The sequence below is a fragment of the Lipotes vexillifer genome, unplaced genomic scaffold, assembly GCF_000442215.2.
Source record: "Lipotes vexillifer unplaced genomic scaffold, Lipotes_vexillifer_v1.1 scaffold520, whole genome shotgun sequence".
Lineage (NCBI taxonomy): Eukaryota > Metazoa > Chordata > Mammalia > Artiodactyla > Lipotidae > Lipotes > Lipotes vexillifer.
The window spans coordinates 936,730-959,592 of record NW_006784004.1 but is presented as its reverse complement, the minus strand read 5'-3'; the positions used below and the strand labels follow the sequence as shown (position 1 = coordinate 959,592).

The window sequence follows — 22,863 nt, the reverse complement described above, 5'->3', positions numbered from 1 at the left end:
AGATTCCAGGGATATATGTGGCCTAGGGAAAGAAATCTCTCAAAATGATGTTTAAAATGTCATAGAAAGGGACAGAAAATAAAATCTAATGAAAGAGTCCAAGAAAATAATTACAGTCAGTTTATTGGGCATCCCTAATTCATAGCTAAGGTAATATTGGTGTTTTGTGCTTGTTTAAAGAAATAGAAGTAAAATGAAATATGTTAGGAGAAAACCTAAATAATACATAAGGCAAGGAGCAATCTGTCAACATTTGGCATCCAGGAAGCCTCAGGGTTAATACCCTTCTGAATTTTAAAAGTGCAGTAGGGCTTCCCTAGTGGTGCAGTGGTTAAGAATCCACCTGTCAATGCAGGAGACACAGTTCAAGCCCTCAAGGAGCAATCTGTCAACATTTGGCATCCAGGAAGCCTCAGGGTTAATACCCTTCTGAATTTTAAAAGTGCAGTAGGGCTTCCCTAGTGGTGCAGTGGTTAAGAATCCACCTGTCAATGCAGGAGACACAGGTTCAAGCCCTGGTCCGGGAAGATCCCACATGCCGCAGAGCAACTAAGCCCGTGCACCACAACTACTGAGCCTGCGCTCTAGAGCCCACGAGCCGCAATTACTGAAGCCCATGTGCTTAAAGCCCGTGCTCCTCAACAAGAGAAGCCACCGCAATGAGAAGCCCGCGCACCACAATGAAGAGTAGCCCCCGCTCGCCACAACTAGAGAAAGCCCACGCACAGCAACAAAGACCCAACGCAGCCAAAAATCAATAAATAACCTATTTTTTTAATTATATAAAAAAAGTACAGTTAAACACATCAATTAATTGCCTATAATCTGAGGCTAAAACTTTTGGCATGCTTCCTTGTTCATAGCAATAACAGCACCAACAAGTATTTATTGAGTATTAGCCATGGGTCAGATACTGCTGTGAGCACTGCAGAGCATACAGCATTGAAGGTGACAGACAAGGCCCTGTCCTTACAGAGCTTATGTTCTGTCACAAAGAGAAATGATAAATATGGCTGGACCAGGGAACAAAGCATGACTAATTCTCTGGTACAAAGCATCCTGCCTTATAAGGCAGAAGCTTTCTTGCTGGATGGCAATTTTACAGAGACCTAAATCTTTTCCGGTAGGGGAAACTTACTAATGTGTGTTTATAGGTTTGGGGGACTTTACAGAGCGTAGGATAGGACATAAAAGACAAATCCCACCAAGTCAGAGAAAAGATAATGTTCTGACTCTTTAAACCCTGCCCATCCAGGAAACACAACAATTCCTCTGTGGCTTTGGTACAGAAGAACTTGGTTAATATTACAAATTTCTAGGAAGCTTAGCTACATTTGGAAGCTAATGGGAAACAAAGTTTGTCCTTCTCTTCTCTGCCACCTCCCTCATTCACTATGTCTTCTTGTAATTATCTCTTTTTTTCCCTTTCTCTATTTTGAGATTTTTTAATTCTTCAAAAATAAACGCTTTAACTTACTAAATGCATGTAGTATAAAACCAAATATAGCTTAATTTCCCTCACTTTATCCCTCTTATCTTATCCCTATAAGTCCCTTTCCCTCTTTTTTACCACTCTTTGGTCCCTGACTTTCTTTCTACTCTACCATCCTTTTTCTGACCATTTCACTCTAATTCCCCTTCCATCTTTTCCATGTAGAAAAAATGATCACTAGATATAGGGAAAAGCAGAATCAAGTAAAACAAAGGGTTGCCAGTATTCTATGTATGCAGGTAAGTCTGTTTCACAAGAATTTGTCCTTTTGAGTTTTAAAAAATTGCCTTGTGTGAATAAATTTCACTAGAACTAGGGTTACTAGATATAACAAAGATTGTAAACATAAAGTTTTATACATTTTCTTAGCTGTCTGAAGATATTCTTTCAAAAATTCTTTTGTGTTTTTGTCTATACTGAACAATTTGCATGAGAGAAAGAGAGGAGGAGAGAGCTGCCCCTGTCTCTGCCTCTCATCAGATGTCCATTTTCAAATGTCTCTTTAAGCCCCATGTCTGTCCTATCCTAAAATTGTCTTCATACTGCATGCCTAGAACTCCTCACTTTACTATCCCCCCCAGCCTGGCTCCCTGCAGGGATATTGGAGAAAGCCCAGGTTTGGAGTCAGACTGATACCTATTTGAAGCTCAGCTTTACTTGCCTAGTGACTTTAGGCAAGTTACTTAACTCTCTTAACAGTTTCCTCATCTGTAAAATGGTGCTCATAAAACCAACCTTATTATATTGTCACAATTATTTAATGATCTAATCCATAAATGTTCTAATCACACTATGTAGCAGACAGTTATCATTTAATAAATAGAATATAAGATTTATATACGCATAAACATACATATACATATATAAATAACGACGTGCCCATCTTTCTCTCACATACACATGGAATTTACCTGTCTGTCATCAATGCCATTCTCCCAGAGTTATTCCCTTTCGCCCTTGAAGCATTCACTTTTTTCCAAATTCCCAATTAGCTAATGTAAGAATCTAATCACTGAAAATGTGCTAATGAGAAAGGATAAGAGAAGAGCACGCTGACTACTGCCTGCCAACTCAAATACCCCCCAGTGGTATAAATATGGCTCTTGGAAACAAAACTGTACTAAAAACTACATAGGCCAGAGCAGTGACTCACAGTGTGAATTTTAAGCAGCATCATTTGGGAGCTTACTGTAGTAGCTCTCAGTAACCGTGATTGCTTCTGTTACATGTGTTAATACCTAGGCCTTCACTAATATAAAATCAATAAATAAAACAAATGGATATTGTGTCTTTTTTCATATAAATTAAAGTACGTGCAAAGACACCGCATGTGCCCCAGAACACTCTACAAAACAAATATAACTCCTAGGAAAATAAGATCATGAGAAGGTTAAATGCCCACGTAATGTCTATTATAAAGCCAAGCCTAGAACACAATTCTCTTTTCAAGTCACTATTTCTAGACCACACCATGTTGACTTCATGAGGTTTAACTAAATAAAGGAAGTACTGCTTTGAAATCCCCCTTCCAAAAGATCCAAAATTTGTAAATTAGGCAATGACAAGAGAGTCACACCCTTTGCCACACTAACAGAAGGACTCGGTGGCTGGCCACGGGAGTCAGCCACTTGGTCATTTTTCTAGATGCTATCCATCATTAAGCACATTGCCGAATTTCATGCAACCTAATTTAAACATCTAACTGGTTGTTCTGATTGGAATAAACATTCAGCCCCAGTAAAAGCTTGATGATCCTGACACCTAGTGGATGTGAAGAAACTGGAAAAGATCCAGTTTCGGAAAAGTAGCTACCTACTATGGCAGTATCTTGCAAACACACAGAACTTAATGATTATTAATATTATAAAATATGAACTCTCAAAACAACCCCATAAAAGTCTATTTTGGCTCTGGATTTATCTTGTGGTCTATAAAAAGAGGCTAAAAGACGTGCACTTGGAAAGCATGTTTCCCTTTAACCTTACACATTTAGCAAATTTTTACTAACCTTCAGAGATCAAACAAGAAAATTAAAGCTAAACTAAAAAAAAAAAACTATTTGGCATATTTATGACTCCTTTCTTTAAGCTTGTATGTACATCCACATCCTTTTCTTGGTCTTAAAGTGGTTTTTCTCCTCACGTATCCCCCTGTCAAATATAAAAGCCACCTGTTCAAGCCACATAGAGGTTCCCTTTATGCCACTAAGGCATCCTTAGTCAAAGGGTAGTTGAACCTTCACAAACCAGCAGGAGTTTTCTTTAAAAGAGGTATAAGGACACTCGTGGAAACCCCCAAAGTGCACATATAAAAGCAAGGACAACGTTGAATGCCGCAGGAAGCCATGTGAACACAGCAGGTCAGCACCACACAGCACAACTTATTTCTGCCCTAAATATTAGAAGATAAGTCTCCCCAGACCCACCTGAGCCTCTGACAGGCAGGAAGGCGAGAAGACTAAAGTGTTCTTATCGTCCACCAAGGAGAGCTCTAAATCCTACCTGCTGACGTTTGAAGGCTAAATAGTCCAGATTTTCCAGCTCCTTCCCAAGCTTCTGGTAGGTTTTCTGGAGGTCAGATTTGTTGGAAACATTTTTAAGAGACTCAAATGTTCTCTGAAACTGAAATCGAAACAAAAGTAAATCATTAGGATAGCAGCATAATTTTCTCAAATTCCTAACCAGTAACACAGACAAATAGTCAATACTGAGCCTCAGTTTCTCCCATTCATAATACAGAGGTAACAGAGGCTATCTAATTGCCTTTCAATTAAATAGTTAGGCACAGTTATACAGAATTAGAAACTATGTGCTAAGTACAAGCAACATTATTGCATGAATGAGAAGCCTGTTTAGTCCTCATTCTAACAAAAGAACATACTGCGTTAAAAAAAAATTTTCTTTAACTCTTCATGTCTTAGGATACACTGCTACTACTCCTAAAGAAAAAAATTGCAATGAATGTATAATTTCAAATCATAATGAGAAAGTATTAAAAAGAGGTCTCACATCCCAATCACGGAAACAAATTTATGTAAAGGTAGCCACTTGCCTCTATAGAAACATTTATGCAGAAAAGGCACCCAGCAAACTTCAGCCAGGAAGATCTCTCAGATCTTATATTTTGAGAAGAAAGGAGAACAAATGTCTTGATGATCGAAGCATATGTAGCATGTTCAGCAAACATTTATTCATTTCTGCTCTATAACGGACATGAGTTAATGAAATCAGTTCTGCTGAATCAGAATGCTCCATTCATTTTTAAGTCAGATACTAGATAAACACAAAGACAAATTGCAGTGTATCACAGAATATTGTTCTGCTACTAATAATTAAGCAAAAGGAGCTCACAAGAAATTGAATTCTTTGTTTATTTTAGTAAATTAGAACATACTTTAGAGGATTAGTGATTGAAAATGTCAAGTAATATTTGCAAGACATTTGCATCTGCTTTCTTTATGTCATTTATTTCCCATATTCTCAATGTGTGCCATTAGATAGAATTCTACAGATAGAGACTTCACCATCTTAAACACACCAGAATTCCACTGTGACTATGATGCTACGAGACAGGCTAATAAGATTTTACAGAATATAATTAAGTTTCCAGGGAAATGATTTGACCCTTACTATTTCAAACTCCATGGAATAAGTCATATTATAATGGCATTCTACTGAATTAAATCCTCAATTTCATGAAAGCAACATGTTTATCCCAATCCAAGGTGACAGAGGAAAAAGAAATAGGAAATAATATTGCTAAACTTTCACAGCAGGACAATAAATTAAATTCAACAAACAATCTTTTAGAACCTACTATGCACAAGGCACTATGAATATAAAACATACTTCCTGCCCTAAAGTAACTTATAGACTACCAGGGAAATTAGACATGAAACTCAGAAATGGGAAAGATACTGACATTTACTGAGTGCCTGCTCAGTGCAAGGTACTTTATCCTTTCGAATTTAATCCTCACAAGAACCACAGGAGTTCCTATTTGTCCTCCCATTCTACAAGTAAACTGAGACTCAGAAAGCTTGAACCATTTTTTTTCAATAATACATTATTTTATTTTTTTTTTTTTGCGGTACGCGGGCCTCTCACTGCTGTGCCTATCCCGTTGCGGAGCACAGGCTCTAGAAGCGCAGGCTCCGCGGCCATGGCTCACAGGCTCAGCCGCTCTGCGGCATGTGGGATCTTCCCGGACCGGGGCACGAACCCGTGTCCCATGCATCGGCAGGCGGACTCTCAACCACTGCGCCACCAGGGAAGCCCATACTAAATAGTTCCAAGTACTCAAACTATGATGATTCATTTATTTAAGTACATTTTTTCACTTAAAACAACAAATAATTGTCAAGGAGAGGTCATACAAAATCTATAATATAACTTTAAGCTAGATCCCTATCAAACACATCCCATTCCCATCTGCTCACATATACACTTAAAGATGCTATAGAGTAAAAGCAATAATTTTATCTTGCAGATGCAGCTGAAGTACAGAAGACAAAAATAAGACAAAGGTTAAGGTGAAATTTATATTTTACTTAAAGAGATTTAATGTTGCCTTGATTAGAAAATTTTTTGTTCCAATAGGCCACTGTGCTTGATAATTGAAACAGACCTCTTGAGATTTTCTACATTAGTTTAGGGCACTGTAGTCTCATTATATCGACTGTTTCTCAAAATAAATGACCTCTCAGTTGAAGCTGAGAAAGGAAGCACAAACAATCTAAGAGATTTTAATATTTCTGGATTTTACCTGTTCAGAGTTTTTAGTGGGAATTTTAAATGAACCAAAACCCCAAAATAATTTGTTGAACATTGAGTTTATCCTGTGTTAATATTTTTAACTCATTGCAAACCAAATTCAAACTTTAAAAAAAAAAGCCCAATGAATAAATTTGAATCTAAAACAAACCTAGGTATGTTCTAAAAATGTCAAAACTGAATACTAAAACGGTCTCTGTATTGGGAAAGAAATCCAATTCTGTCCTATTTGACTACCTTACCAAATTTCACACACAACAGACGAGAATAAGAAGATGCAAACAGTATCTCTAAGCCCAAACAGTAAGTATTGTATACCATAAAAGTAAGCAATGTAAACACATCCAGAGTGTTTTCTTTTTGTTTAAATTTATTTGTTTGTTTATTTATTTATTTTTGGCTGCGTTGGGTCTTTGTTGCTGCACTTGGGCTTTCTCTAGTTGCAGTGAGCAGGGGCTACTCTTCGTTGCGGTGCGCAGGCTTCTCATTGCGGTGGCTTCTCTTGTTGCGGAGCATGGGCTCTAGGCACGCAGGCTTCGGTAGCTGTGGCATGCGGGCTCCGTAGTTGTGGCTCGCAGGCTCTAGAGCGCAGGCTCAGTAGTTGTGGCACACGGGCTTAGTTGCTTCGTGACATGTGAGATCTTCTCGGACCAGGGCTCGAAGCCGTGTCCCCTGCATTGGCAGGCGGTTTCTTAACCACTGCACCACCAGGGAAGTCCCCAAAGTAGTAATAATAGTAATCCACAAAATAATACAACAGAGACCATGACTGCTCATCTCCCATTAAAATAACTGAAAATCTGCTTTGCAGAAAAGAGAAGGATGAGTAAGGCAGAAAAGAAAATATCTAGTTTGACTCAGCATTCCCAAATACATTTTCCTCCTTTTCCTGACAACATGTTTTGAAATAAATCTAAGCCAATGTTCTATACAAACTACACATTCAATGAGTTCATGAAACTTATGTAGATTCATGGAGTAATTTGAGAAAGAGGACAAGAAGAAACCAGCTGAAGCAGAAGGAAAAAATGCAGCCAGGGCTCTAGCAAGTAAAGTTTCCCTGGCACTCACCGCCAATGCCCTGGCTTCCTCTTGTAGTCAGATCAATACAATCAAATAATTCCACAGCTCCAGCAGCCTACTAATTCCCATAATGAAAAAATATTGAGTATCATTGCTCCAAAAGAATAGCCAGCTCAATAGTTGTCATTTTTCTTCTTTAATATTTTGTGCATTTGTACAAGGTACTAGATGTTACCTATAACATAAAAAAAAATTCCATACTCACAGCATTATATATACAAAAGAGTATCCTATAAGTACCTGATTGAAAGCACTGAATCACCAAGTGTGATCTTAGTGTCCCTAAAATGTCAGTGTGAAATAGTGCCAAAAGATTCTGGAAACTAAAGCAGACGGAAGTAATGAGCAAAGACTAAATATTAATGCTCTATAAATATTAATGTTTAGAGTAAAAAGAAATTGCTTTAAGCATAAGAAATGGCTAATCCACCCTACTTAAATATGGCAAATACAGAGCAACCAAAATGAAGTAATATTGAGAAAAAAATTATTTCATTTTCTGAACCCAATCCATTGACTTTCATACATATTTTCCAAATGAACTTACCAGATGATAATATCACTCATGAAAAGGAAGTTTACAGCTAACACTGAATATTAAAGGACACATATATCTCAAATGATTTTTTTACTGTAAGGAATGATAACCAAAGTTAAATTAAGAACATAGAACAAAATTGGGCTTGAAATCTAAAATAGAAGTAGTCCTGTGGAGCTGAAAGTACACTGGCCTTGAAGTCTGGGTTCAAGTCCTTGTTATGCCGTTTAATAATTTCATACCTTTGGACAAGTCACTACTACTCCAATTCTTGATTGTGTTACCTGTAAAATGGGAGAAACTGTCCTTGCCTGCCTGCTTTATAAGATTGTTGTGAAATCAGCTGAGGAAAAATGAAACACATTCATTCTACAAATCTTTAACATGGGCCTGACAACATGCCAGCCATGCAAGAAATGGAGGAAAACAAAAGAGAAATAGCTCTTGCCCTAGAAAAGCAAATAATCTAGCATTACAGATTACTGCTTTATAAATTTTAAAGTTCCATAAAATTGTAAGAGACCACTGTCATTAAACTCATGCCCATTCAGTAGTGAATGAGGACTGAACAAAAGAGTAATTCAATAATTATTTATTGAGCATCTCTGAGCAAGGGATTTTTGAGGGAAATAGATACACTTATTTAGATTTTTTTCTTCAATATTATTACAAAACTTATTTTTATTTATTTATTTAATTCTATTTTATTATGGCAGAATACTTAACATGAGATACATGCTCCTTAAAATTTTAAGTATAAAATACATTGCTGTTGTCTATAGGTACAATGTTCTATATGAGATCTCTAGTTTATTCACATAGCTTAACTGAAACTTTATGCCCACTAATTCCCCAGTTGTGTGTTCTTGGCACCCTTGTTGAAGATCAGTGACTGTATACACATGGATTTACTTCTGGGCCCTCCACTCTGTTCCACTGATCTACATGTCTCTCTTTATGCCAGTACCATACTGTTTTCTTTACTGAAGCTTTGCAATATTTTTGAAATAGAGTAGTGTGATGCCTCCAGCTTTGTTCTTCTTTCTCAGAATTGAGTTGACTATTTGTGGTTTTTATGTGGTTCCATATGAATTGTAGAGTTGTTTTTCAATTTCTGTTGTAAAAATGTCACTGGGATTTTAACAGGAATTGCTTTGAATCTGTAGATCACTTTGGGTATGGACATTTTAACAATATTAAGTCTACCAATCCATGAACATGGGATGTCTTTCCATTTGGGTCTTCTTTAATTTCTTTCATCAATGTATAGTTTTCAGTATTACAAGTCTTTCACCTCCTTAGTTACATTTATTCCTAGGTATTTTATTCTTTTTGGTGCTACTATAAATGGCATTGTTTTCCTAATATCCTCTTCAGATAGTTCATCATAAGTGTATAGAAATGCAACTGATTTCTATATCCTGATTATATATCCTACAACTTTACTGAATTTGATTATTAGTCCTACCAGTGTTTTTGGTGGAGTCTTAAGGGGTTTTTTTGTATATAATATCATCTTATCTGAAACTAGTGACAGTTTTTCTTCCTCCTTTCCAATCTGGATGCCTTTTATTTCTTTTTATTGCCTAGTTGCTATGACTAGGAATTCCAATACAATGTTGAATAAAAGTGGTGAGAGTGGGCATCCTTGTCTTTTTCCTGATCTTAGAGGAAAAGTTTTCAGCTCTTCATCATTATGTATGATGTAAGTTGTGAGCTTGTCATATATGGACTTTATTATGTTGAGGTGCTTTCCTTCTATTCCTAGTTTGTTGAGAATTTTCATCATAAAATGATGTTGAATTTTTTTCAAACTTTTTTTCTGCATCTATTGAAATGATCATGTGATTTTTACCCTTTATTCTGTTCATGTGCTGTATCACATTGATTGATTTTCATATGTTAAACCATTCTTGTATACCAGGTAAAACCCACTCGGTCACAGTGTATCATCCTTTAATATGCTACTGAATTCAGTGTGTTAGTATTTTTTTGAATATTTTTGCATCTACATTCATTAGGGATATTAGCCTGTAATTTCTTTTCTTGTAGTATTCTTATCTGGCCTCATAAAATGAGTTTGAGAGTGTTCCCTCTGCTTCAGTCGTTTGGAAGAGTTTGAGAAGCACTGACATTAATTCTTCTTTAAATGTTCAGCAGAATTCACTAGTGAAGCCATCTGGTCCTGGGTTTTTCTTTGTTAGGAGGTTTTGATTATTTATTCAATCTCCCTTCTTGTTATAGGTCTGTTCAGACTTTCTATTCCTTCATGATTTAGTCTTGGTGGTAAGTTGTATGTTTCTAGGAATTTATACATTTCTTCTAGGTATTGTTCATTGGTGTATAATTATTCATAGTTGTTTTGTTTTGCGGTACGCGGGCCTCTCACTGTTGTGGCCTCTCCCGTTGCTGAGCACAGGCTCCGGACGCGCAGGCTCAGCGGCCATGGCTCACGGGCCCAGCCGCTCCGCGGCACGTGGGATCTTCCCGGACCGGGGCACGAACCCGTGTCCCCTGCATCGGCAGGCAGACACTCAACCACTGAGCCACCAGGGAAGCCCCATAGCAGTTTTTATGATCATTCTTTATTTCTGTGGCCTCAGTTGTAATGTCCCATCTTTCATTTCTGATTTTGAGTCTTCTCTCTTCTGTTCTTAGTCTAGCTAAGGTTTGTCTATTTTGTTTATCTTTTTAAAAAAACAACTCTTAGTTTTGTTGGGTTTTTTTCTCATTTTCCTAATTTCTATTTCATTTATTTCTGCTCTAATGTTTGTGATTTCCTTTCTTCTTCTTTCTTCTAACTGAGCTTAGTTCTTCTTTTTTAGCTCTTTGAGGTATAAAGTTAAGTTCTTGCTTGAGATCTTTCTTCTTTTTAACACATTATTGACTGGGGGATTCTTGCAGAAACTAATGCCTGTGGCTGGCAATTTGTTATGTAAGTGAATACTGAAAACATCCACGTTTGAGTAAATATCAACAACTTATTTTGCACTTAATGTATTTATTTGAAGCTTTGTACATGTATTACTAAAGCATTCTAATATTTCATTAGAGTGTGATAGGCAGTATAGCAGGCACCTCTGTGCAGGGGAATAGAACATCTATTACAAACATATCGTGTTTCACTGTGCTTTACCCTGGAAGAGCAGACTCTACACTTTCTGGCTGCGTTTGTCTTTTTAGCCTTGTGGTTATTATTTCCTCTAGAAAATGTTCTTTTATTTTACCTGATAGTCAACAAGGTGGATCTTTGCACAGGGCTCTTTTAGAAACACCACAAGTAGGACTGCCACTACATTCACCAGAATGGTCAGTTACCCATTCTCTAGGTATTGCTAACAAAAATTGCTTGTAAGTCATTTTATTCTGTGCATTTAGGCTACAATAAATTTTAAAGCACTGAATAAACCATTTTCGAGTTTTCTGGAGGATACTGAAGTTTTCCAGATATTGATCAGATCAATCAACTCCTTTCATATATTTATTATACTCTAATATACAAGTGGGCTTTAGTTATCTGATGGCCAGTCCTCCTATCTTCCTTTCCTGTAGATGCTATGTGGGGAGGCATCATGAATAGTTGTCAGCATGCAGACTAGCCTCTCGCCTTTCCAGAGAAGAAGAATCATTTCTCCCTTCCATAAGAACGTCATTTCTCCCCTCTGTAGATTTTTAGATTTCTCCTTTAATTGGTTTGGTAGACCACAATTCCCTCTTATAGTCCCACAAACTCTGGTTTTATTTTTCAACAATATTTCAGATGTGGACACACTGTTGTAATAATTGTCTTGGTAAAGATGGTACCATGAACCAAGATAAGGTTGTACAACCAATAATAGTTTCTTGCAGTTTCTTTCCTTCACCCATGTAAATCTCAAGGTCGCATATATATCCAGTTTCACTTTTGCTAACCATCCTGACCAAAATTCCATATTTTGTAAGTTTTCCAGGGTTATAGCTTTTGAATCTGAGTTGTCCTCCCCACTTTATCATTGCCTCATCAAGTAATAGCTCTCATTTGGGTATATAGATCGATTGAAATTTTGGTAGAAAATAATCCAAAAGAGGTTTAACTTTTGAAATTCTGTCTGCAGGAAGTGGAGTTTCTGAGTTATCATTAAAGTGAAGAAATGTCATTATTTGTTCAAACCTTCTTCTTGTCATAATTTGTGGGAAGATAGGTGTTTCAAGTAAGGGATCAGTCGACCAATATTCTTTCCAGTGTGACTTTCTTATTTGTCCCATCAAAATTATTAATCCAAGAAACTTCTTCATGTCACTATTGGTTACATCAGTCCATTTTAAAGCCTTACCATACTTTTTACATGATTTTTCATTCTGTTAGTAATACAAGTTTGTTTGAGAAGCGACCAACTCGAAAAAGTCATTACCAAAAATTAATTCTGTTATTTCACTAACACTTTGAGGGTTATTACATTCAACAGTTACACCTGACACACCTGTAAAGACTTCAAATTTTCATGAAATGCTGTCTTCAAGCCACTCTTCTGTAGAAGCAAAGGAGCATTCTCTAGCACTGTGAGTTTCATTTTCACTTTCTGTATCAGAATCAGTCACTAAGGTTTTTTGTCTTTTTCTTGGTCTAATATTCACATGATCTGAATCAGAACTATATTCTGAAGAACTATAATCTTCAAAGACACTAGTATATATGTCACCTGGACAATCAAAGTATCTGCATAAAATTCACCAAAAAATTCTTCTTCACTCAAAATTTCATGGAGTCATTTTTTAAAATTTTACAGTAATAAACTTGCATTTATAATATATACAAGGTGGGAACAAAAACCTAACAGAGCAAAATGTGAATGATAATGACAATCATAAGTTGTATAATGAACCCCTGATCAATTTTAAGCTCTAACAACTTCGCGTGGTGATGTTAATTGTATCACTCTCCAAAAACGTATTGATATGTCTCCGGTCAATAACGTTCAGGTAACAAAAGATGTATTAATAGGTCTCTGGTCAATAATGTGTTAATGTAGGGATTTATCTCTGTGAACTTCCTTCTTAGCACTAGGTTTGCTGCATCCCATAAGTTTTGGTACATTTTCATTTTCATTTGTTTCAAGGAATTTCCTAATTTCCTTTCTGATTCCAACTTTGACCTAATGGTTCAAAAGTGTGTCATATAATTTCCACATATTTGTAAATTTTCCAGTTTTCCTTCTTCTGTCAATTTCTAGTTTCATTCCATTGTGGTAGAAAAGATCCTTGATATTATTTTACTCTTCTTAGATTTGTTAAGACTTGTTTTGTGACCTAACATGTTATCTATCCTGGAGAAAGAGCCGTGTGCATTTGAGAAGAATGTGCATTCTGCTACTGTTGGGTGAAATGTTCCATATATGTCTATTAGGTCCATTTGGTTTATATTATTGTTCAGGTCTTCTGTTTCCCTATTGATCTTCTGTCTAGATGTTCTATCCATTTTTCAAAGTAGGTACTGAAGACTCCTACCTATTGTATTGCTATCTATTTCTCCCTTCAGTCTGTCAATGTCTGCTTAATACATTTAGGTTCTCTAATGTTGGATGCATATATATTTATAATTGTTATATCTTCCTGGTGAATTTACACTTTCACCATTATATAATGTCCTTCTTTGTCTCTTTTGATAGTTTTTGACTTAAACTTCCTTTTGTCTAAATATAGCTCCTGCTCCCTTTTGGTTACCATTTGCATGGAATATCTTTTTCCATCCCTTTACATGCAGCCTGTATGTATCCTTAAATCTAAAGTAAGTTTCTTTTGCACAGCATACAGTTGGGTCTTGTTTTTTTAATCCAGTCAGCCACTTTGTGTCCTTTGATTGAGGAGTTTAATCCACTTACATTTAAAGTAATTATTGATAGAGAAGGATTTACTATTGCCACTTCATCAGTTGCTTTTGTTAATCTCTTAGTTCTTTTTTCTGTCTTTTCCTCTCTTGCTATCTTCCTTTATGTTTTGCTGGGTTTTTTATATTGACACACTTTGATTTCTTTGTGTGTGTGTGTAACTTCTACTGTATTTTTTGTGGTTACTTTGGGGTTTACATAAAATGTAACAGTCTGTTTTAAGCAGATAACAACTTAAGTTCAGTTGCATACAAAAACTGCACTTTTACTTCTCTCTCACACACACATACACACACACACTTTATGTTATTGTTCTCAAAATTTACATCTATTCATGTTGTATAATTTTACCATATTTTTAGTCATAGCTATTTTAAATATTTTTTCTCTTAACTTTTATACTAGAATGAAAAGTGATTTACCTACCACCATTACAGTAATACAGTATTCTGTATTTGTCTATATATTTACCATTACCAGAGTTTCATACTTCCTTATGCTGTAGTGTTGCTATTTCAAATCTTTTCATTTCAACTTGAAGTACTCCCTTTAGCTATTCTTGTAAGCCAGGTCTACTGGTGATGAACTCCATCAGCTTTTGTATGGTAAACTCTTTTTTTAGTAAAAAAAAACAAAAAAAAACAAAAAACACCTTCCCTGGCCTTGAGTAGTACCATGTTCACTATGATGTTCTCGAGCTCCATAGGCTGTGGTGCCAACAGGCCCACTGGGCTGAGCCACCAGCCAGGACTGCACAAGGGAGCTGGGACCGGATGGCAACTGCCATGGCTCTATTTGGCTCACAGTGACCACACCATAGCTTCCCAAGCCTCCCTGGCGGATGCCGCCTGTCATGCACTCTCCCTCCCCTCCCAGTACCACCCTGACAACCCTGGAAATTCTTTATTGCTCCATTTTTGAAGATCAGTTTTGCTCGGTATAGTATTCTTAGATGGCAGTTTTTTTCTTTCAGCACTGCCTCTGGCCTGCAAAGTTTCTGCTGAAAAATCCACTGATAGCCTTATAGGGGTTGCCTTGTATGTGACAAGTTGCTTTTCTCTTGTTTGTTGTTTTTCACTCCCTTTTTGTCTTTGACTTTTGACAATTTGATTACAGTAGTCTGCCCTTATTGCAGGGATACATTCCAAGACCCCCCAGGGATACCTGAAACTATGGATAGTACCAAACCACATATATACTGTTTTTTCTTATACTAACAGGCAGGTAGCATAAAAAGCATGGATACACTAGACAAAGAGATGATTCATGTCCCAGACAGGACAGAGCAGGATGGCATGAGATTTCATCACACTACACAGAACAGCATACAATTTAAAACTTATGAATTGTTTATCTCTGGAATTTTCCATTTAATATTTTTGGACCACAGTAACTGAAACCAAGGAAAGCAAAACTACAGATAATGGCTACTACTGTATAATGTGTCCAGCATAGATTTCTTTGGGTACATGTTTTTCAGTATCTTTTGGGCTACCTAGATCTGGATGGCCATTTCTTTCCCCAGATTTGGGGTATTACCAGCCATTATTTCTTTGAATAAGCTTCCTGGTCCTTTTTCTATCTCTCTTTTCTCCTGCTGATACTCCCATAATGTTTAGTGGTATTCAATAAATCCTTTAGCTATCTTCACTCTTCATTTGTTTCTTTTTGCTCCTCTGACTAAACTATTTCCAGTGACCTATCTTCAAGTTCACTGATCCTTTCTTCTGCTTGATCTAGTCTGCTGCTGAATTTTTCAGTTCAATTGTTGTGTTTTTTAGCTCCATGATTTCTGTTTTGTACTTATTATATTTTTTATCTCTGTTGAAATTCTCACTTTGTTCATGCATTGTTCTCTTGGCCTCAGTGAGCATCTTTATAACTGTTATTTTGAATTCTCTGTCAGGTAAATCATATTACTCTGTTTCATTAGGGTCAGTTTCTGGAGATTCACCTCATTCCTTTGTTTGGAACATCTTTGCCTGATTCTTCATTTTCCTTAGCTCTCTGTGTTGGTGTCTACATATTCGACAAAGCAGGCACCTTTCCTAGACTTTGTAGACTGGCTTTATACAAGAGAAGAACTCCCACCAAACAGCTGGGCTTCTACCAACTCTCACTCCCTATGGAGAAACAGGCAGCTGCAGTTTTTGTCTACTTACTCTCTGCTGAGCCAGAGGGGGCAGGGAGCTGTGGTGTTTTACCAGTCTAAGCCACCCCCTCCATTTCCCCCTACCAGGTGGCTAGACTTTGATGGATCCATCAGAACTCCAAGACTGGCAAGACAAAGCCAGTTTTCTGGGGAGCCCCCTCAGAAAGGCTAGAGTGCTGGACTATGAACCAACCCCCAGGGGCAGGGACTCCAGTGAGAAGGTATCCCAAATATCCCTACTGAGGCAAGACTGAACACAAACCTGATTCATCATTCAGTGAGCATTCCACCAAACCACAAGGTCTCAAAGATTTGTGAACAAAGGTTTAAGTTCACCCTAGAAACCTTCCCCAGGTGACCTCATACAAACCTATTGCTTCTCCTAATGCTTACTTCTTGAGGCTTTCCAATCTTCTTCGCTCCAAATGTATCTTTCAATATCTAGTATCTTTCATACATACCTCAAATCCAATATGTATAAAATCCATAAACTGCTTCTCCTCTATGTAAACAGCAAACCAATGTCCTCAAAGCCCAACTAGATTCCTCGAAGGTTGCTTGATGCTTCCCTTTCCCTCTGAACAGATTCCAATCACTTTCCAAATTGCAGACTGTTCCTCCCTCATTTTTATCATTCATTTATTTATCATTTATTTATTTTTATCATTCATTTATTTATCATTTATTCATTCATTCCCCACCCCACACCATCATTTCACAACCAGATGACTACATCACCTCATCACTGGCATCTCTGCCTCCACTCTGGCCCCCTTGCCCACTGCTACCAGAATAACAGTCCTAAAATTCAAATCTGCTTGTATCATTTCCCTGCTTAAAATCTTTAATAGTTCCCCCTTAGCTTTCAGACTGAAGTTCAAACTTTTTAACTTAGCACATAGGCCTGTCACAAGTAGGTCTATGCCTACCTCTGCAGCTTCAACTCTTGTTCCTCCCACAAAATCATCCCAGCCATTCAGAACTACTACTGGCCTTTAAGCATGTACTATTCCCTCCAGTTAAAATGCTCTCTGCCCGCACCACTTTCTTTGTCTAGTTAGCTCACTCTCCAAACTTGGCCTTGCATTATTCATTCAAAACACTCCCTTGATATAACTGCCATCATGCCTCCACGATAATTCCAGGAGAACAGGACCATGGTAGTGTATTTTCTAAATCTGACTCTCTAGCACATATTATGGTGACTGGCACACAGTAAGCACACAAAAAATAACTGTCTGCTGAATGGACTAATTAATGAAACTCGAGCTACCCGGAATGATGCAGGTCCTTTTTAAAAGTTAGATTTTTTTACATGGCTTAAATTTCCTTTGTCTCTAAAGTTTTCAGTATGAAATTCAGCACAAATCCAGCAATTTGTGTCCTATTTGTCTCCATTTTTTATTTCTCCTATTCCATCTAATACCAGTCCTGTGACTTGGTTTTTTCTTTAAACGTTAAAATCTCTCTACATATTTTGCCGAGAATCTCCTGTAGAATATACTTGGCTTCTAACAGCAATTTAACTGTATAGTAATTTCTCTCCTTATAAGCTGCTGATATTTTTAAAAATAAGATTTAGAAATCCTTTTGCTGGTACATATTTGCATTTTAACAATAGAAGGTGGCATCAAAAAGTCTCAGTTACCATTATTGTAATGTGTGATTTTCTGTCAATGTTATGAATATTCTTCATATTCAGAATTATTGTTCAGTATACAAATGCTTTATAGCAATGCGTGTAGCAAATATTAACTATGTATTTTACATAAAAAGTTATTAAATAGAGGTGCCATTTCCTATAATGACATCAGTCTATTTTTTAATCCAAAGGGACAAATATTCCCATTTAAAAAAAAAATAAAACAGGCTATGGTATGATAACGGAAAAAGCCAGAGAAGTTAGTTCAACTCAGGAGTCATATTTATTTCCCTTCATTTTTAGGAATAAGGATAATATTGCACTGCAAGAGTCGAAAAATGGGAGCAAGGTATCATAGTGGAAAAAGGTAGGACAAGGAAAGGAAGGAAGGTGAAAGAAAATTTGTACCAGTTCTTACCAGGTATTTTATATATTATATCATTTAATCTTCACAAGGCCCCTAAGTATTCAGAGTAAGTTTTATTATTCATATAGCTCAGAAGAAGAAACTAAGGCTCACAGATTTTTAATTTTCCCAAAGTCACCCAGCTAATCAACAACAGAACCAGGATTCAAGCAAGGTCTCCCTGCTGCCAAAAGCCATCTTTACTCTCCATCTTGCCCTGACCCCCAAAGAAATCAAGAGATATGCAAGCCAACATTCTCTCAAAGAAAACTGACCCTTATAAAATTCATATGCCAATAAAATAGGATGTGGAATCTCGAGATGTATAAATAGTACAAAAAGGTTAAAAAAAACTTGAACAGTACCAGAGAGAAATTTTTAAACTTAAATTCCCATAGAAAATTATGAGCAGTGGTGGTAATAAAGCCAAACTTCCTTTCCAAGTTTCTACAATTAATTACATACTGAAATATCATCGCTTTTTTTCTCTGTCCTCTCTTACCTTTGATTTGGACTTATTTCCCCCCAGAAGAAAACATGTACTTCCTTAAGGAACTAGACACATTTAAAACTGCCAGGCTTCCCTGGTGGCGCAGTGGTTGGGAGTCCACCTGCTGATGCAGGGGACACGGGTTCGTGCCCCGGTCCAGGAGGATCCCACATGCCGCGGAGCAGCTGGGCCCGTGAGCCATGGCCGCTGGGCCTGCACGTCCGGAGCCTGTGCTCCACAACAGGAGAGGCGACAACAGTGAGAGGCCCGCGTACCGCAAAAAAATAAAAAAATAAAAAACTACCAAGTCAGGAATCCTTGATATATTTAATTATATATTAACTCTGTGTTGGTTGGCAGTACTTATCCTATGGAGAGTTACTCAGTGAATCATGTTTGCATGAGTTGGTGGTCTCAGTCTACGTCTTCATAAACGTTTGATCATAATTGCATCTCTGGGACAGTCTCAGTGTAAAGAGGATAATTTAATAAAGATAAGGAATCAGGAAATATATAGGTACGGACTATCAATCAAAAGTAGAGCAATATCTCATTTACCTGACATAAAAAGAAATATACCTCAATAGGGATGAAGAATTCTGTTATTTAGAAAAAAATTATAACGAAGAAAAGAGTAAGGCCACTTAAGAAAACATTGTGATAGCAGAGGAATTCTTTGACACTGTGCAATAAAGAATAAATACCAAAAAAAATGTAGCAGGCATTTTTGTGAGTGTTATTGGCGGGAGAAAGCCCAAAATGAGCAGAAGCTTGCATAAAATAATAAGACTGGAGGAGAGGAAGGTTTTTGTCCATCATATTCAAAACTAGGAAAAGAAATAAAAAATTAGGCCACTGCTTTTGAAAGAAGAATGTGTGTCCAGAAGAAGAAATCTATATCTTCAAAGTTGATGCCCTCCCCGCAAAAAACATAGATTATTTTACAATAGGATGGTGTGTGCGTGTGAGAGAGAGAGAGAGACAGAGGGAAAAAGAGAGAGAGAGAGAGAGGGAGTTAACTATAGAGTTCTTAGGAAAGGAACAGTTTATACTGAGGAAAATACCTTCAGATGTAATTTAAGAGATATAGTAATATCTGAGGACACAAATGAGCAGAGGCCAAGTCAACGGTGGCTGACAGTATCTTACTCCTTAGGGGTGTGAGGGAAAACAAAGGAGAGTAGGTAGGGAGAAAAGAGGTAGAAGGACAATGAGATGAAGTTGCTTCAAAGGATTTTGAAGATTTCTAATATACAAATTGAAATCACTTAGAACATATTGTTACACTACAGAACCCCCTCCCTTCCACCTTCCAAGTTTCTAATAGATTTGTCATATACATGAACATGCCTTGTGTGGGAGTATTTGTATGTATATGTGTGTGTTAAAGGGGAAAAGGGTCATCTTCCAAGTATGAATTAACATACTATAGAATAGCAGTAGAAAGACCATCCATAACCTAAAATAATTCTGTGGAAGCAACAGCTTGGAGCCAGAGATGACCCTGAGAATACGAGCCTAAGAAAATTTGCAGAAATCTTGGGAGAACATTGTACTTGACAGGACGTGGAATGAGGGTTCAAACCAATTATATCTAGATCTTAAGGGCAAGGAGATGCCAGCAGATGAGTGGTTTATAACCATAAGTAAGCAGGATGTGAGTAACTGAAAAATGAAGGTTAAAAAAAATAGAAAAGGAATAAAAGCAAGCAAGCAATGGTCACTTAGAGCTCTTATGGGGTTATTAAAAGTAAGTCATGCCAAACTAACCTTATTTCCCTTAAAATTGGGGCTACTAGACTGGTAAATCTGTAATGCCACAGATAATACATCTTGATTTCAGAAAGGCCTTTGAGAAAGTACTTGAGAATAAAATAAAGAAACATGGTTTATTCATTCAAATGAAGCAAGTTTGAAGCTCATTTCAACGACTTTATTCAAAACATGTTAATATTTGATTGACGTTATCTAAAAGAAAGCTATAGCATTAAATAATTTTTAATGAATAAATTGTTAAAGAAATCTGAAAATGACACCAATTTGGGAGGGGAAGACAAATCAAACGTCAAAAATATCTGGATGGGGCTTCCCTAGTGGCGCAGTGGTTGAGAGTCCGCCTGCCGATGCAGGGGACACGGGTTCGTGCCCCGGTCCGGGAAGATCCCACATGCCGCTGAGCGGCTGGGCCCATGAGCCATGGCCGCTGAGCCTGCGCATCCAGAGCCTGTGCTCCGCAGCGGGAGAGGCCACAACAGTGAGAGGCCCGCGTACAGCAAAAAAAAAAAAAAAAAAAAAAAAAAAAATCTGGATGGATATAACAAAAAGACAACTAAGAAGATAAAATGCATTGAATATAAATATAACATCAGCCTTTACATATAAAAAGATAAAACTAGTATCACAGGAGGAAGATCTAGATTAAAAGTAGTCTGAGTTCAGAGACTTGGAGGTTTTAATTGCTCACAAAATCAGTAAGAACCAACAGCATGACAAGGCTATCATAATAGGTAAGATAATACTGGACATTAAATCAGGGAGGTAACTGTCCAAATATAATATGGAGTGTTCACATGAAAGCATTTGTTTTTATTTCAAGATGTTTTGATTTCAACATTTTATGGCAGTTACCTGTCTAGAATATGCATAGGAAAGGATTTACAGAGATGATTTGGGGGATTTTTGTTTCTTATATTAGCAAATTAGTAAGTCACAATTCAACCCTCTGCTGAAGAAAACTAACAAAATTTGATGAAATATAAAATACTTCATGTTAAAAACATCAAAGAGCTAACAAAACAGTGCAGAATTTCCTGATATAAGTTCCAGAAGAGGTAACATTTAGTATACAAAGATAGCCATTCACATGAGAAGATAAGACACCATGAGCATAATAAAATGACAGTGCCACAAGCAGACACTCAGGGAGTCCAGACACTGAAGTTTTCAAACTTTAACCATAAAACAAATCTGCTTACAGTATTAAAGCACATCAAAAAACTTAAAAGCTTTTGCACAGCAAAGGAAAATATAAACAAGATGAAAAGACAACCTTCAGAATGGGAGAAAATATTTGCAAATGAAGCAACTGACAAAGGATTAATCTCCAAAATTTACAAGTAGCTCATGCAGCTCAATAACAAAAAAAACAAACAACCCAATCCAAAAATGGGCAGAATACCAAATAGACATTTCTCCAAAGATATACAGATTGCCAACAAACACAAGAAAGGATGCTCAACATCACTAATAATTAGAGAAAGGCAAATCAAAACTACAATGAGGTTATCACCTCACACCAGTCAGAATGGCCATCATCAAAAAATCTACAAACAATAAATGCTGGAGAGGGTGTGGAGAAAAGGGAACCCTCTTGCAATGTTGGTGGGAATGTAAATTGATACAGCCACTATGGAGAACAGTATGGAGGTTCCTTAAAAAACTAAAAATAGAACTACCATATGACACAGCATTCCCACTACTGGGCATATACCCTGAGAAAACCATAATTCAAAAAGAGTCATGTACCAAAATGTTCATTGCAGCTCTCTTTACAATAGCCAGGACATGGAAGCAACCTAAGTGTCCATCGACAGATGAATGGATAAAGAAGATGTGGCACACATATACAATGGAATATTACTCAGCCATAAAAAGAAACGAAATTGAGTTATTTGTAGTGAGGTGGATGGACCTAGAGACCGTCATACAGAGTGAAGTAAGTCAGAAAGAGAAAAGCAAATACCGTATGCTAACATATATACATGGAATCTAAAAAAAAAGAAAAATGGTTCTGAAGAACCTAGGGGCAGGACAGGAATAAAGATGCAGACATAGAGAATGGACTTGAGGACACGGGGAGGGGGAAGGGTAAGCTGGGACAAAGTGAGAGAGTGGCATGGACATATATATACACTACCAAATGTAAAATAGATAGCTAGTGGGAAGTAGCCACATAGCACAGGGAGATCAGCTTGGTGCTTTGTGACCACCTAGAGAGATGGGATAGGGAGGATGGGCGGGAGACGCAAGAGGGAAGAGATATGGGAACATATGTATATGTATAGCTGATTCACTTCATTATAAAGCAGAAACTAACACACCATGGTAAAGCAATTATACTCCAACAAAGATGTTAAAAAAAAAAAAAAGACTGAAACAAGATCATACAAGACATGGAAATTCTAGAGTACCCAGAGTAGTCTGAAACTGTCATATAAGGAATGTTCAAAGGTCAAGAAGTTTTTAGCTTAAATAAGAGAAGACATATGTAAGTCCTAAGAGTAACCATCAGTTACTTGAAAAATGCATTTTCCTATTGCCTTGATTCTGTGTTTCTCCAGAAAGTAAACTAGAAGCAGTGAATGGAAATAGCAGGGATGCAGCTTTAAGCTCAGTTTGAGAAAAATGTCTTCAGCAATTAGAAT

General features: G+C 37.1%; 1 protein-coding gene across 1 annotated transcript in view; it reads right to left on the bottom strand.

Moving 5' to 3' along the window:
• CTNNA3 (catenin alpha 3) overlaps positions 1-22,863 on the bottom strand; it is a gene marked incomplete at its 3' end in the record, with an annotated part of 1,444,109 nt that overhangs the window by 1,307,741 nt on the left and 113,505 nt on the right. Inside the window, exon 5 of the mRNA XM_007456477.1 lies at positions 3,994-4,113. Within this exon, the coding sequence (XP_007456539.1) occupies positions 3,994-4,113 (120 nt within the window). The remainder of the gene's footprint in view (positions 1-3,993; positions 4,114-22,863) is intronic.